Here is a 14,095-nt window from a genome sequence, read left to right as displayed (position 1 = left end):
CCCGCCCTACCTGCCCAGTGTCTGCCAGCGCCCAGAGACCTCAGCCCCGCCCTACCTGCCCAGTGTCTGCCCGCGCCCAGGGACCTCAGCCCCGCCCTACCTGCCCAGTGTCTGCCAGCGCCCAGGGACCTCAGCCCCGCCCTACCTGCCCAGTGTCTGCCAGCGCCCAGGGACCTCAGCCCCGCCCTACCTGCCCAGTGTCTGCCAGCGCCCAGGGACCTCAGCCCCGCCCTACCTGCCCTGTGTCTGCCAGCGCCCAGGGACCTCAGCCCCGCCCTACCTGCCCAGTGTCTGCCAGCGCCCAGGGACCTCAGCCCCGCCCTACCTGCCCAGTGTCTGCCCGCGCCCAGGGACCTCAGCCCCGCCCTACCTGCCCAGTGTCTGCCAGCGCCCAGGGACCTCAGCCCCGCCCTACCTGCCCAGTGTCTGCCCGCGCCCAGGGACCTCAGCCCCGCCCTACCTGCCCAGTGTCTGCCAGCGCCCAGGGACCTCAGCCCCGCCCTACCTGCCCAGTGTCTGCCCGCGCCCAGGGACCTCAGCCCCGCCCTGCCTGCCCAGTGTCTGCCCGCGCCCAGGGACCTCAGCCCCGCCCTGCCTGCCCAGTGTCTGCCCGCGCCCAGGGACCTCAGCCCCGCCCTACCTGCCCAGTGTCTGCCAGCGCCCAGGGACCTCAGCCCCGCCCTACCTGCCCAGTGTCTGCCAGCGCCCAGGGACCTCAGCCCCGCCCTACCTGCCCAGTGTCTGCCAGCGCCCAGGGACCTCAGCCCCGCCCTACCTGCCCAGTGTCTGCCAGCGCCCAGGGACCTCAGCCCCGCCCTACCTGCCCAGTGTCTGCCAGCGCCCAGGGACCTCAGCCCCGCCCTGCCTGCCCAGTGTCTGCCCGCGCCCAGGGACCTCAGCCCCGCCCTACCTGCCCAGTGTCTGCCAGCGCCCAGGGACCTCAGCCCCGCCCTACCTGCCCAGTGTCTGCCCGCGCCCAGGGACCTCAGCCCCGCCCTACCTGCCCAGTGTCTGCCAGCGCCCAGGGACCTCAGCCCCGCCCTACCTGCCCAGTGTCTGCCAGCGCCCAGGGACCTCAGCCCCGCCCTACCTGCCCAGTGTCTGCCAGCGCCCAGGGACCTCAGCCCCGCCCTACCTGCCCAGTGTCTGCCAGCGCCCAGGGACCTCAGCCCCGCCCTACCTGCCCAGTGTCTGCCCGCGCCCAGGGACCTCAGCCCCGCCCTACCTGCCCAGTGTCTGCCAGCGCCCAGGGACCTCAGCCCCGCCCTACCTGCCCAGTGTCTGCCAGCGCCCAGGGACCTCAGCCCCGCCCTACCTGCCCAGTGTCTGCCCGCGCCCAGGGACCTCAGCCCCGCCCTGCCTGCCCAGTGTCTGCCAGCGCCCAGGGACCTCAGCCCCGCCCTACCTGCCCAGTGTCTGCCAGCGCCCAGGGACCTCAGCCCCGCCCTACCTGCCCAGTGTCTGCCAGCGCCCAGGGACCTCAGCCCCGCCCTACCTGCCCAGTGTCTGCCAGCGCCCAGGGACCTCAGCCCCGCCCTACCTGCCCAGTGTCTGCCAGCGCCCAGGGACCTCAGCCCCGCCCTACCTGCCCAGTGTCTGCCAGCGCCCAGGGACCTCAGCCCCGCCCTACCTGCCCAGTGTCTGCCAGCGCCCAGGGACCTCAGCCCCGCCCTACCTGCCCAGTGTCTGCCAGCGCCCAGGGACCTCAGCCCCGCCCTACCTGCCCAGTGTCTGCCCGCGCCCAGGGACCTCAGCCCCACCCTACCTGCCCAGTGTCTGCCAGCGCCCAGGGACCTCAGCCCCGCCCTACCTGCCCAGTGTCTGCCAGCGCCCAGGGACCTCAGCCCCGCCCTACCTGCCCAGTGTCTGCCAGCGCCCAGGGACCTCAGCCCCGCCCTACCTGCCCAGTGTCTGCCCGCGCCCAGGGACCTCAGCCCCACCCTACCTGCCCAGTGTCTGCCCGCGCCCAGGGACCTCAGCCCCGCCCTACCTGCCCAGTGTCTGCCAGCGCCCAGGGACCTCAGCCCCGCCCTACCTGCCCAGTGTCTGCCAGCGCCCAGGGACCTCAGCCCCGCCCTACCTGCCCAGTGTCTGCCCGCGCCCAGGGACCTCAGCCCCGCCCTACCTGCTCCTTCACAAAGAGCTGGAGCCCCAGCTGCTGCAGCCCCTCGTACAGGTGGAGACTGGTTTCTTTGTGGAGTTTCCAGGAGTTCTGCAGCCCCTGTGCCAAAGGGGAGAAGAGCAGAGCCATTAGCCAGCAGGATCCTGCCCAGGGCCGGGCGTGTGACAGGCAGACGCACCCTGGGCCAGACACAGGACACACCGTTCATCTCCAAGGGGAGAGGCAAGCTCTGGTAGTCCCCCCCCCGACAGCGCATCAGGGACCCCCGATCCTGCACCCCGTCTGCAGCGAGATGAGACTCCGCCGGCCAGTAGAACGGGGGCTTATTGCTCCTCCAGGACACAGCCCAGCACAGGCGTGATGTGGACATAAGGAGTCAGGGCCAGGCAGCCTCAGCCCCCTTGGGGTGGGGTCCACCGGCCCTGGCCCCTCAGTACTCCGCTTAGTCTCCTCCCTTCATGTTCCCAGCCCAGACTGCCCCTTCTCCCAGCCACCCCCTCCTTTGTTCAGACCCCTTCCCTGGGCAGGTAAGAAGCGGTTGGGGCAGGGACTATGTGACATGAGGGTCCCCAGGCGACCCCGCTGGGCAGTGCTACAGACGCAGGCCAGCAGGGGTCACCCACAGCCCAAGATAGCAACCAGTGAGTGGCCCTCCCCCCACTGTCACACCTCTCCCCCGGCTCAGAGCGAGCTGGGCAGGGTCGCTCAGCCTGTGGCCTGGGGAAGTTCAGGCTCCCCACCAGGTACAGCAGCGGCTGTGGCGTGGGTGCTCCCCTGTGCTTGGGCCGGCCATGACACTGCCCTGCAGGAGCCGGCTCCCCCGTCCAGCTGCTTCACGGCTTTGAGGGGCCGGCGTGGGCCCCCACTCTGCGGTCGGACCAGCCCTTCCCCTCGGGCTCTGCCCAGGGTCTCTGGCCAGGCCCACGAGCTCAGTGAGCCTTTCCCGGAAAGCCAGGACGTCCTCCACCCCCGACTCTCCATCCCGGGAGGCCTCCCCCCTGTAACTCTCTCAGCAAGCCCGGGGGTCCTTCCCCCTCTGCACTGGCTCTGTCGGGGGGACCTGGCAGACCCTCGGGGCGCCTCCCCGTGTGCAGACGGCAGGTGGGGCAGGTACTTGTCCCAGTCCTGTGGATTCCGGTGCGTGAAGCCTCCAGCATCTGCTTCAGGGTCCCCGGCACCTCCCCACCAGCCCGCTGGGCCAGGCGCCCTACGCTGGGGCCCAGGGGAGCCGGACCCCGTGCGTCTCCCACAAGCACCAGAGCGGGGCCCACATGAAGTTGGATCCCTGGTCCGTGAGGACCTCCTGGGGGAACCCCACCCTGCTGAAAATGGCCAGCAGCACGTCTGCCACTGGGTCTGCCTCGAGCCATGGCCTCGGGGAGTTGGTAGCCAAATCCACCAGGATGTATGTTTTCCCCGGCCGGCTGGCCTGGCCAACAGGCCCCAGTATCTCTATTGCTGCCTTCTGGAACGGCTCCTCTATGGTGGGCCGGCGCCTCAAGGCAGCTTCCCCCCCCCCCGTGTCGGGCCGCCCGTGCCCCCTGGCAGGAGTCGCAGGACCGGCAGGGCCGCTGCACGGCGCGAATATCCCCGGCCAGTAAAAGGCCTGAAGCAGCCTCAGCCGGGTGCGCTGGATCCCCCGGTGCCCTGTGAATGGGACGTCATGGGCCAGGTGCAGCAGCCTGGGGCGATATTTCTGGGGAACCACCACGCCCCCCCTTCCCTGGGGGAGCCATTCCCCATACAGGACTCCCCCCTCCGCCAGGGCTGAGCTGTGCCGAGGCCAGTCCGGTCCCTCAGCGTCTGGAAGGAGGGGTCTGCCTGCCCCTCCGCCTGGAATTCCACAGCTGGGGCAGGGACCTGGCCCCCCTTGGCTGTGTCCGGGGCCCTAGCCCTGCTGAGCCCCGTGTCTGCTGGGATGGGGCCCTGAGCCCCCCGCAGGGAGCCTGCCCCTCGCTGGCCCTGGCTACGGGGGGTGACCAGGGTCCTGTGGGGTCCGTCTGGCCACTCCTCTAGGTCACCCCCACAGCACCTCTGTGGGCAAGTGCCCCCCAGTTCCTTAGGGCCCCCTTAGCCCCCATTTCAGATGCACCCGGGCTACGGGCACCTTAAACGGGACCCGTCCGTGCCCCTCAGGGTCAGCTGGGTGTTGGTACCTTGTGGCCTGGGGCCACTACCTCAGGCCGGGCCAGCGTCACCTCCGCCCCCGTGTCCCAGAAACCCGTCACCTCCCTGCCATCCACCTGCAGGGGCACAAGGCTCTCGCTCCGCAGGGGCCGTCCTGCCCCCACCCGGCGCACGGAGAAATCCGCCTCCCGAGGGTCAGACCTCCCAGGGGAGTTGGCCTGAGAGGCCTTCCCCCCACTCTGAGCTGAGGTTTGCCTGCTGGCCCCTGCCTCTGGGGGGCCTGCCCTTCCCCCAGCCAGTTAAGCCTGGAAAACCTCTGGACATGGGACCTGTCCTGGTGCACTGAGCCCTCGTGGCCACTTTGCCCGCAGTGATGGCAGGTCAGGTCCTGTGGGTCCCTTCAGGCTGGCTCCATCTCGGTCCTGGCTGCCTCCCTGGGGGGCTGGCTGGCCCCTGTCTCTTGGGCTCGCCCCGTAGGTGATTTCCTCCGTCGCTCAGCCGAGATCCGGTCTCTGCGCGATTCCCTCTCTCTCCGGGACTCCCGTTCACACCCGGACCGGCTCTCCGTGAACTCGTCCGCCAGCCTCCCGGCCTCCTGGGGGTCCTCTGGCCTCCGGTCCTGGAGCCACAGGCTCAGGATGGGCGGGCACGCTCCATAGAACTGCTCCAGCATCATCAGGCCCTCTGCAGTCTGGGCCCCACCCTCCCCCACTTGTGGCTGGATTGCGCCAGGCGGGAGGCCAGATCCACACAGGTCTCCCCTGGCTCCTTCTGCGCCCCCCGGAACTTCCTCCTGTACGTCTCAGGGGTCCAATTGTGCAGCAGGGCCTGTTTGACCGTTCGTAGTCGCCCAGCTGCAGATCCTCCAGCTGGCTGAGCCCCCTGCGGCCTCCTGATCCAGCAAGGGGCTGAGCTGTTGGAGCCGGTCTGCTGGGGGATCTGGTGCCGCTCACAGGCCCGCTCAGAGGAGCTAAGGAACCGTCCATGCCCCCCATGTCCTTACACTGGGCCAACACGAGCTTCTCCAAGCGTCTGGCCGCCCTGGGCCCCTTGAGGTCCTCCCCACTCACCGCAGCCGGGCCCCTCATCTTCTCCACCCTGCCATGGCCAGCTCATGCTGCCGCTGCCTCTCTCCGTCCTGGCGCTCCTCCCTGGGCCTTGCTGCTCTTTCTCTTGTGACTCTAATTCCTTTAGCCGCAGCTCGATCTCCGGCTGCCACAGCTCTGCCGTAGAGGCCCGCCCGGGTCGAACCGCTGCTGGCGTCTCTCTGGCAGACTCCAGCCCTCCCTCCAGTCTGGGAGCCTGAGATCCCCCCCGGGGGTGTCTGGCTGCTCCCCGCTGGGACAGGATCCAGGCCCCCGGACGGGTCATTCTCCTCCAGCCGGGCAACCAGCTGGGCCTTGGTCGCTTTCCCCACGGGCAGGCCCCTCTCTCTGCACAGCCCCACCAGGTCTGCCCTCAGGAGTTGGGCATGGGCCATCGCCCCGCCGATCCCCGGGGCGCAGACTCACTGACCGAGCGCTGCAGCGCCCCACGGCTCCCCGGAAACACTTTGCTCTGCCTGTAGCAGGCCTGGCTCCAGGCCCCTTCCTTCTACTGCGCCCCGTCACTCGCTGCTGGAAGCTCCATCCACGGGGCGCAGTGCATCCCACTCCTGACACCACTGTGGTGGGTACCCCCGATCCTGCTCCCCGTCTGCAGCGAGATGAGACTCCGCCGGCCAGTAGAACGGGGGCTTATTGCTCCTCCAGGACACAGCCCAGCACAGGCGTGATGTGGACATAAGGAGTCAGGGCCAGGCAGCCTCAGCCCCCTTGGGGTGGGGTCCACGGGCCCCTGGCCCCTCAGTACTCCGCTTAGTCTCCTCCCTTCATGTTCCCAGCCCAGACTGCCCCTTCTCCCAGCCACCCCCTCCTTTGTTCAGACCCCTTCCCTGGGCAGAGGAGGTTGGGTCACTGTCTATGTGACATGAGGGTCCTCAGGGCGACCCCGCTTGGCCATGGCCTTGGTCTCTCATGATCTGTCAAAGCCCCTGGCAGTGCAGGCGGCTGCAGCGTGGGCCCATCAAAGGCGGCTCCCTCAGATACGGGACGCAAGGGCTCTCCCCCCCCCCCCCGGGCAGTGCTTACAGACGCAGGCCAGTAGGGGTCACCCACGGCCCACAGAGCAAGCAGAGCAACCAGTGAGTGGACAGCCCCCCCCACAACATCACATCCCCCCACCCGTCCCCATCAGCCCCAGGCTGTTCCTAGCTGCTGGCCCAGCACAAGGATGGGCTCTGTGGACACGCTGCCCAGCGCGCCTCTCAGCTCCAGGGCCAGGCACACGCTTTGGCAGCTGCCCACTGGGCTCGAAGGAAGGATTTCAGTCCCTAGCGCCACCCAGCAGCACCGAGGGCCAAGCACGTAGGTGCCTAATGCCACTTGGAAACCCCCGGCTGCTGCTTGCCTTTTGCAGCACCCAGGTCCGGTGGCAAAGGAGGCTGGGAATTCACAGCACCGTGCGTCTCTGACCGGCAGCCACAGCAGCCGGGGGCCATTCCAGTCCCAGGGCTGGTTCCCCTCGCACCCCTCCCCCCTCCGCCCGGGGCTCACCTGTTCAGCCAGCATTGCCAGGCCCTCCCGCAGACTGAAGAAGCTGTTGACCGGGCCAGTGTGATGGTACCTGTAACACACAGGCAGCAGGCTGGGGAAGGGCCCTGGCCACACTGACACCTCGGGCCTCACGCCCAGACAGGTCCAGGAGGCAAAGCGCCCCTTCCCCTGCCCAACCACACTCCTGCCTGGCCCCCTCCTCCTTTCCCACCCCAGCAAGGAGCAGGAACGGAAGTGAGCAGCAGCCCTGCCCTGCCAGTACTGAGGGTGTGGATGGCAGGATGCTGGGAGCAGGCACCAGGGGAGAGGAGCTCTAGAGGGAGCGGGCGCCAGGGGAGAGGAGCTCTAGAGGGAGCGGGCGCTAGGGGAGAGGAGCTCTAGAAGGAGCGGGCGCTAGGGGAGAGGAGCTCTAGAGGGAGCGGGCGCCAGGGGAGAGGAGCTCTAGAGGGAGCGGGCGCCAGGGGAGAGGAGCTCTAGAGGGAGCGGGCGCTAGGGGAGAGGAGCTCTAGAGGGAGCGAGCGCCAGGGGAGAAGAGCTCTAGAGGGAGCGGGCGCCAGGGGAGAGGAGCTCTAGAAGGAGCGGGCGCTAGGGGAGAAGAGCTCTAGAGGGAGCGGGCGCCAGGGGAGAGGAGCTCTAGAAGGAGCGGGCGCTAGGGGAGAAGAGCTCTAGAGGGAGCGAGCGCCAGGGGAGAAGAGCTCTAGAGGGAGCGGGCACCAGGGGAGAGGAGTGTGACGGCGTGTTGGGGGTTCCCCGTCTCCTGCACCCCGAGATGGCACAAACAGACTGCACCAGCCAGTGGAATAGAGGAAGTTTATTGCCTCTCCAGGATACAGCATAGCACAGATGTAGTCTGGTCACAGAACTGGGCTAGGATGCCTCAGGCCCCCTTGAGTTGGGGGGAGACTGGGCCCCTAAACTCCAGCTCCTCTCCCTAGGCTGTCTCCTCCATGCTCTCCCACAGTAACAACTAAATTTCCTTGCAGCCCTGCCCCCCAGTCCAGGGCAGCATTCACCTTCCTTTGTTCCTCTCCATGGGGGGTGTCTGGCCACTGGTTCGACAAGTTTGGCCTTATCTCTGCCTAGCGAGATTTTCCCTGCTGGGTCTTGCTCCAGACAGCAGGGGTCACCACATCCCAGCAAGTACCCCCACTACGTCACAAGGAGCTCTAGAGGGAGCGGGCGCCAGGGGAGAGGAGCTCTAGAAGGAGCGGGCGCTAGGGGAGAGGAGCTCTAGAGGGAGCGGGCGCCAGGGGAGAGGAGCTCTAGAAGGAGCGGGCGCTAGGGGAGAGGAGCTCTAGAGGGAGCGGGCGCCAGGGGAGAGGAGCTCTAGAAGGAGCGGGCACCAGGGGAGAGGAGCTCTAGAGGGAGCGGACGCCAGGGGAGAGGGCGCCAGGGGAGAGGAGCTCTAGAGGGAGCGAGCGCCAGGGGAGAGGAGCTCTAGAGGGAGCGGGCGCTAGGGGAGAAGAGCTCTAGAAGGAGCGGGCGCTAGGGGAGAGGAGCTCTAGAGGGAGCGAGCGCTAGGGGAGAAGAGCTCTGGGTGGGAGCGGGCGCTAGGGGAGAAGAGCTCTAGAGGGAGCGGGCGCTAGGGGAGAGGAGCTCTAGAGGGAGCGGGCGCTAGGGGAGAGGAGCTCTAGAGGGAGCGGGCGCTAGGGGAGAAGAGCTCTAGAGGGAGCGGGCGCCAGGGGAGCGGGCGCTAGGGGAGAAGAGCTCTAGAGGGAGCGGGCGCTAGGGGAGAAGAGCTCTAGAGGGAGCGGGCGCCAGGGGAGAGGAGCTCTAGAGGGAGCGGGCGCTAGGGGAGAAGAGCTCTAGAGGGAGCGGGCGCTAGGGGAGAAGAGCTCTAGAGGGAGCGGGCGCCAGGGGAGAGGGTGCCAGGGGAGAGGAGCTCTAGAGGGAGCGGGCGCTAGGGGAGAAGAGCTCTAGAGGGAGCGGGCGCCAGGGGAGAGGGTGCCAGGGGAGAGGAGCTCTAGAGGGAGCGGGTGTGTAACAGGGCAGCTGCCCTGTACTGGCCCCTTAAGAGCCAAACCCCAGCCTAGAGCAGGCCCGGGGAGTTCAGCCCAGCTGGGCGGCGTTGGCCAATTAAGGCCCAGCTGGGGGCTATAAAAGGGCAGGGCTGCTTCAGCCAAGGCAGTGTGAGCCTGGCTGCCGAGGGAGCAGGACGCTCTCTGGAGCTAGGGCAGGGCTAGAGAGTCAGGCTCGGCCAGGACGCTTGGACAGCCAACCGGCCAGTCTGCTAGGCCTGCGGACAGGCCTGCTGGAGAGACACCAAACCCCCGGAAGGGGGGCTCAGAGCGAGTGACTTGGGCACTGCCGGAGGGCAGTGTGGCGAAGAGAGCAACGCGACCAGAAAAGTCCAGAGGGGAAACGCCACGAGAGCGGAGGCCTGTGTGGGCGAAATGGACTGATTCCGGGGACAGACAACGGACCCCCGCTACGGTGGTGAGTGACCCCCTCACAGGGCGCTAGGGGAGAAGAGCTCTAGAGGGAGCGGGCGCCAGGGGAGAGGAGCTCTGGGTGGGGGCGGGCGCCAGGGGAGAGGAGCTCTGGGTGGGGGCGGGCGCCAGGGGAGAGGAGCTCTGGGTGGGGGCGGGCGCCAGGGGAGAGGAGCTCTGGGTGGGGGCGGGCGCCAGGGGAGAAGAGCTCTAGAGGGAGCGGGCGCCAGGGGAGAGGAGCTCTGGGTGGGGGCGGGCGCCAGGGGAGAGGAGCTCTGGGTGGGGGCGGGCGCCAGGGGAGAGGAGCTCTGGGTGGGGGCGGGCGCCAGGGGAGAGGAGCTCTGGGTGGGGGCGGGCGCCAGGGGAGAGGAGCTCCGAGGGGACTGAGGCGGAGTCGCTTTGTGAGTTGGATGAAAGCGGCGCAGGCTCAGCCCTGCTAGATCCCTGGTCACAGCTGCTTTCTGCCCCGCCCCCGCCCCCTCACATTCTCGGCTTGTCGTCACAGCCCCAGTAATTGGCCAGCCAGCCCATGTCCAGGAAGAAGGAAGGCGGCTTTGTCCTCCTGCTGAAGATCTTCTTCCTGACAACATGGAAACGCAAAGAGACGTCACTGACCCCCCCCCGCCAGAGCCTCAACTTCGCTTTCCCACGCGTGCAGCACAGACACCCCGGCCCCTCCGTGCCTCAGTTTCCCCACCTGAAAATGGGCACAAAGCTCTTTTCCTCCTGGAGGACCCTTTGAGATCCACCCAGGGCAGAGCAAGATGCAAGCTACGTGTGGTTTTTGCTGGTCAGACATCCGCTGTCCTGCTGGCCGGGGAAGCAAGGAGGCTCAACACTGAGAGAGGCCTCCAGGCCCAAGGCTGATCCACCAAAGGGGAGGATGGTGATGAGCAAGAATCGCACAAGTGCCCCGTGGCGAGGAGGGCTGCCACTGTCCTGGCCGGAATGGACCCAGGGGGATAGCGATGGCGCCTGGCTTCAGCCAGCTCTGGGTACAGGGCACACCTGTGTGCTGGGGAGGCTCTGCCTGGCCTGGGCTGAAGGGAAAGTTTCCCTGGAGGTTGTCAGCCTGGTCAGCAGCTGCTTTTTCTCCCCTCTGCATGTGACATAGGGCCTGAGTGCCTGCCACCCTTCCTCCCTCAGCGCACACTCACGCCGGGGGCCCCCGGAGCCCAGGGGCCCGGCCCGACTCACGCCGGGGGCCCCCGGAGCCCAGGGGCCCGGCCCGACTCACGCCGGGGGCCCCCGGAGCCCAGGGGCCCGGCCCGACTCACGCCGGGGGCCCCCGGAGCCCAGGGGCCCGGCCCGACTCACGCCGGGGGCCCCCGGAGCCCAGGGGCCCGGCCCGACTCACGCCGGGGGCCCCCGGAGCCCAGGGGCCCGGCCCGACTCACGCCGGGGGCCCCCGGAGCCCAGGGACCCGGCCCGACTCACGCCGGGGGCCCCCGGAGCCCAGGGGCCCGGCCCAGCAGTGATAGCCCTGCTGCTGGGGGCTAAGCACTCGCCCGCTGCACCCCTTGGAATACGTCACCGGGAAGGGGCAGTGTTGTGGCTGGAATTCCCCACCCTGCTGCCCTGCCCATCAGCACCTCTCCCAGTCCCTGAGGTTCCCAGTCCAGGGCTGGGCTCACCTGGCTCGCTCGCTGAAGGAGATGGGGGCACTGCCGGGGGGGGCATTCAGGACCTTTTGGGAGCCGGAGTACAAGATGTCAATCCCTGTGTTCAGAGGACAGAGCGTTAGAGCCCCAGCGGCTTCAGGGGGCTTGTGGCGGCGCCTTGCGCTAGCTCCCCACGGAGAGCCCGCTCCGCGCCTGCTCATTTCACAAGCAGTGCCTCCCGTCCCATTGCACGAGGGCCCGCGGCTCTCGCACGACAACCGCCCGTGGCTCCCGCACAAACCCTCTCGCACGACAACCGCCCGCGGCTCCCGCACGACAACCGCCCGCAGTGGGACGGCCGGACCCTCTCGCACGACAACCGCCCGCGGCTCCCGCACAAACCCTCTCGCACGACAACCGCCCGCGGCTCCCGCACGACAACCGCCCGCAGTGGGACGGCCGGACCCTCTCGCACTACACCCGCCCGCGGCTCCCGCACAGACCCTCTCGCACGACAACCGCCCGCAGTGGGACAGCCGGACCCTCTCGCACGACACCCGCCCGGACCTCCCGCACAAACCCTCTCGCACGACACCCGCCCGGGCCTCCCGCACAAACCCTCTCGCACGACAACCGCCCGGGCCTCCCGCACAAACCCTCTCGCACGACACCCGCCCGGGCCTCCCGCACAAACCCTCTCGCACGACACCCGCCCGCGGCTCCCGCACAAACCCTCTCGCACGACACCCGCCCGCGGCTCCCGCACAAACCCTCTCGCACGACAACCGCCCGCGGCTCCCGCACAAACCCTCTCGCACGACAACCGCCCGCGGCGGGACAGCCGGACCCTCTCGCACGACACCCGCCCGCGGCTCCCGCACAAGCCCTCTCGCACGACACCCGCCCGCGGCTCCCGCACAAGCCCTCTCGCACGACACCCGCCCGTGGCTCCCGCACAAGCCCTCTCGCACGACACCCGCCCGCGGCTCCCGCACAAGCCCTCTCGCACGACACCCGCCCGTGGCTCCCGCACAAGCCCTCTCGCACGACAACCGCCCGCGGCTCCCGCACAAGCCCTCTCGCACGACAACCGCCCGCGGTTCCCGCACAAGCCCTCTCGCACGACAACCGCCCGCGGCGGGACAGCCGGACCCTCTCGCACGACAACCGCCCACGGCTCCTGCACAAACCCTCTCGCACGACAACCGCCCGTGTTACCCCTGACACCCCCCCCCCCCGGACACACTGACCCCACCACGGCCGGCAGCGTGTTACCCCTGACACCCCCCCCCCCCCGGACACACTGACCCCACCACGGCCGGCAGCGTGTTACCCCTGACACCCCCCCCCCCGGACACACTGACCCCACCACGACCGGCAGCGTGTTACCCCTGACACCCCCCCCCCCCCCCGGACACACTGACCCCACCACGGCCGGCAGCGTGTTACCCCTGACACACCCCCCCCGGACACACTGACCCCACCACGGCCGGCAGCGTGTTACCCCTGACACCACTCCCCCCCCGGACACACTGACCCCACCACGGCCGGCAGCGTGTTACCCCTGACACCACTCCCCCCCCGGACACACTGACCCCACCACGGCCGGCAGCGTGTTACCCCTGACATCCCCCCCCCGACACACTGACCCCACCACGGCCGGCAGCGTGTTACCCCTGACACCCCCCCCCCCGGACACACTGACCCCACCACGGCCGGCAGCGTGTTACCCCTGACATCCCCCCCCCCCGGACACACTGACCCCACCACGGCCGGCAGCGTGTTACCCCTGATACCCCCCCCCCGGACACACTGACCCCACCACGGCCGGCAGCGTGTTACCCCTGATACCCCCCCCCCCCGGACACACTGACCCCACCACGGCCGGCAGCGTGTTACCCCTGATACCCCCCCCCCCCGGACACACTGACCCCACCACGGCCGGCAGCGTGTTACCCCTGATACCCCCCCCCCCCGGACACACTGACCCCACCACGGCCGGCAGCGTGTTACCCCTGACACCCCCCCCCCCCCCGGACACACTGACCCCACCACGGCCGGCAGCGTGTTACCCCTGACACCCCCCTCGGACACACTGACCCCACCACGGCCGGCAGCGTGTTACCCCTGACATCCCCCCCCCGACACACTGACCCCACCACGGCCGGCAGCGTGTTACCCCTGACACCCCCCCCCCCCGGACACACTGACCCCACCACGGCCGGCAGCGTGTTACCCCTGACATCCCCCCCCCGACACACTGACCCCACCACGGCCGGCAGCGTGTTACCCCTGACACCCCCCCCCCGGACACACTGACCCCACCACGGCCGGCAGCGTGTTACCCCTGACACCCCCCGGACACTCCACCCCGCACAGGCAGCCCAGCTCTCGGCTGTCCTAGGCCGGGAGTGCCTGCTGTGGCAGTTCTCATCTTCCCAGCTGCTCCCAAGAGGAATCTCTCTGGAGAAGGAGGGATTGTTGGGGGGCAGGAGGGGCCCTCTGCTGCCCTTTCCCAGCCTCGGCGCTCTGGCTTGCAGGTGATCTCATCTCCCCTCCAGCGTGGCCTGCCCACCCACGGCCAGTCTTTCCTGCCCACGCCTGGGGCTGGCGTGGAGACGGGTCCTTTGCTCCTTACCCTGCTGGTCCATGAGGATGGGCGCGCCCCCTAGCGAAGCCACGGAGTCCACCAGGAGTAAGCACTCGTGTCTAGGCAGGGGGAGGAAGAGCAGCCGTGGCACTGGGGTCCCAGCGTGTCTCCCGTTCCGGTTCCTATCACGTCTCCCCTGGCCTCTCCTGACATCAGCGTAGCCCCGGCAGTGGGCGAGACCCGCTGCTTGGCCCCACCTGGGGACGCTTCCGTACCCCACTGCTCGGGGAGCGACCGCAGAGCCCACGAGAGCGCCAGCCGCCTCGGAGGGGCCCGGAGCCCTGACCCTGGGCCGGGGCTCCCAGCCTTCCCAGATGGCTGCACCCCTTTCTCGATGGGAATCAGGGCCCGGAGCCTGACAGTGCCCAGGACCAATCGGGAGAGGCCAATGCTCCAGAGCGGGCAGGCTAATGAGGGGTCCCATCCTCCCTGTGAGCTGGAACAGCGTGGGGCAGAGCTAAGGGGAGAGCAGGGCCGAGCTGAGGGGGTGCTGCTGTGCTGGCCAGAGCAGCAGGTCAGAGCAGGGAGCAGGCTGCAGCCACAGAGCCGGGGGGCAGAGCGGGTGCGGGTGC

General features: G+C 69.0%; 1 protein-coding gene across 1 annotated transcript in view; it reads right to left on the bottom strand.

The window, feature by feature from the left end:
* Positions 1 to 14,095, bottom strand: part of LOC102447551 (alanine--glyoxylate aminotransferase) — a 29,077-nt gene that overhangs the window by 6,713 nt on the left and 8,269 nt on the right. The window contains exons 5-9 of the mRNA XM_075917863.1: positions 13,512 to 13,582; positions 10,907 to 10,991; positions 9,757 to 9,852; positions 6,844 to 6,913; positions 2,126 to 2,221 (exon numbers count right to left, since the gene is read on the bottom strand). Coding sequence (XP_075773978.1) covers positions 2,126 to 2,221; positions 6,844 to 6,913; positions 9,757 to 9,852; positions 10,907 to 10,991; positions 13,512 to 13,582 — 418 coding nt within the window. The remainder of the gene's footprint in view (positions 1 to 2,125; positions 2,222 to 6,843; positions 6,914 to 9,756; positions 9,853 to 10,906; positions 10,992 to 13,511; positions 13,583 to 14,095) is intronic.

This window comes from Pelodiscus sinensis, unplaced genomic scaffold (genome assembly GCF_049634645.1).
Source record: "Pelodiscus sinensis isolate JC-2024 unplaced genomic scaffold, ASM4963464v1 ctg41, whole genome shotgun sequence".
Lineage (NCBI taxonomy): Eukaryota > Metazoa > Chordata > Testudines > Trionychidae > Pelodiscus > Pelodiscus sinensis.
This window is presented reverse-complemented; position numbering and strand designations above follow the sequence as displayed.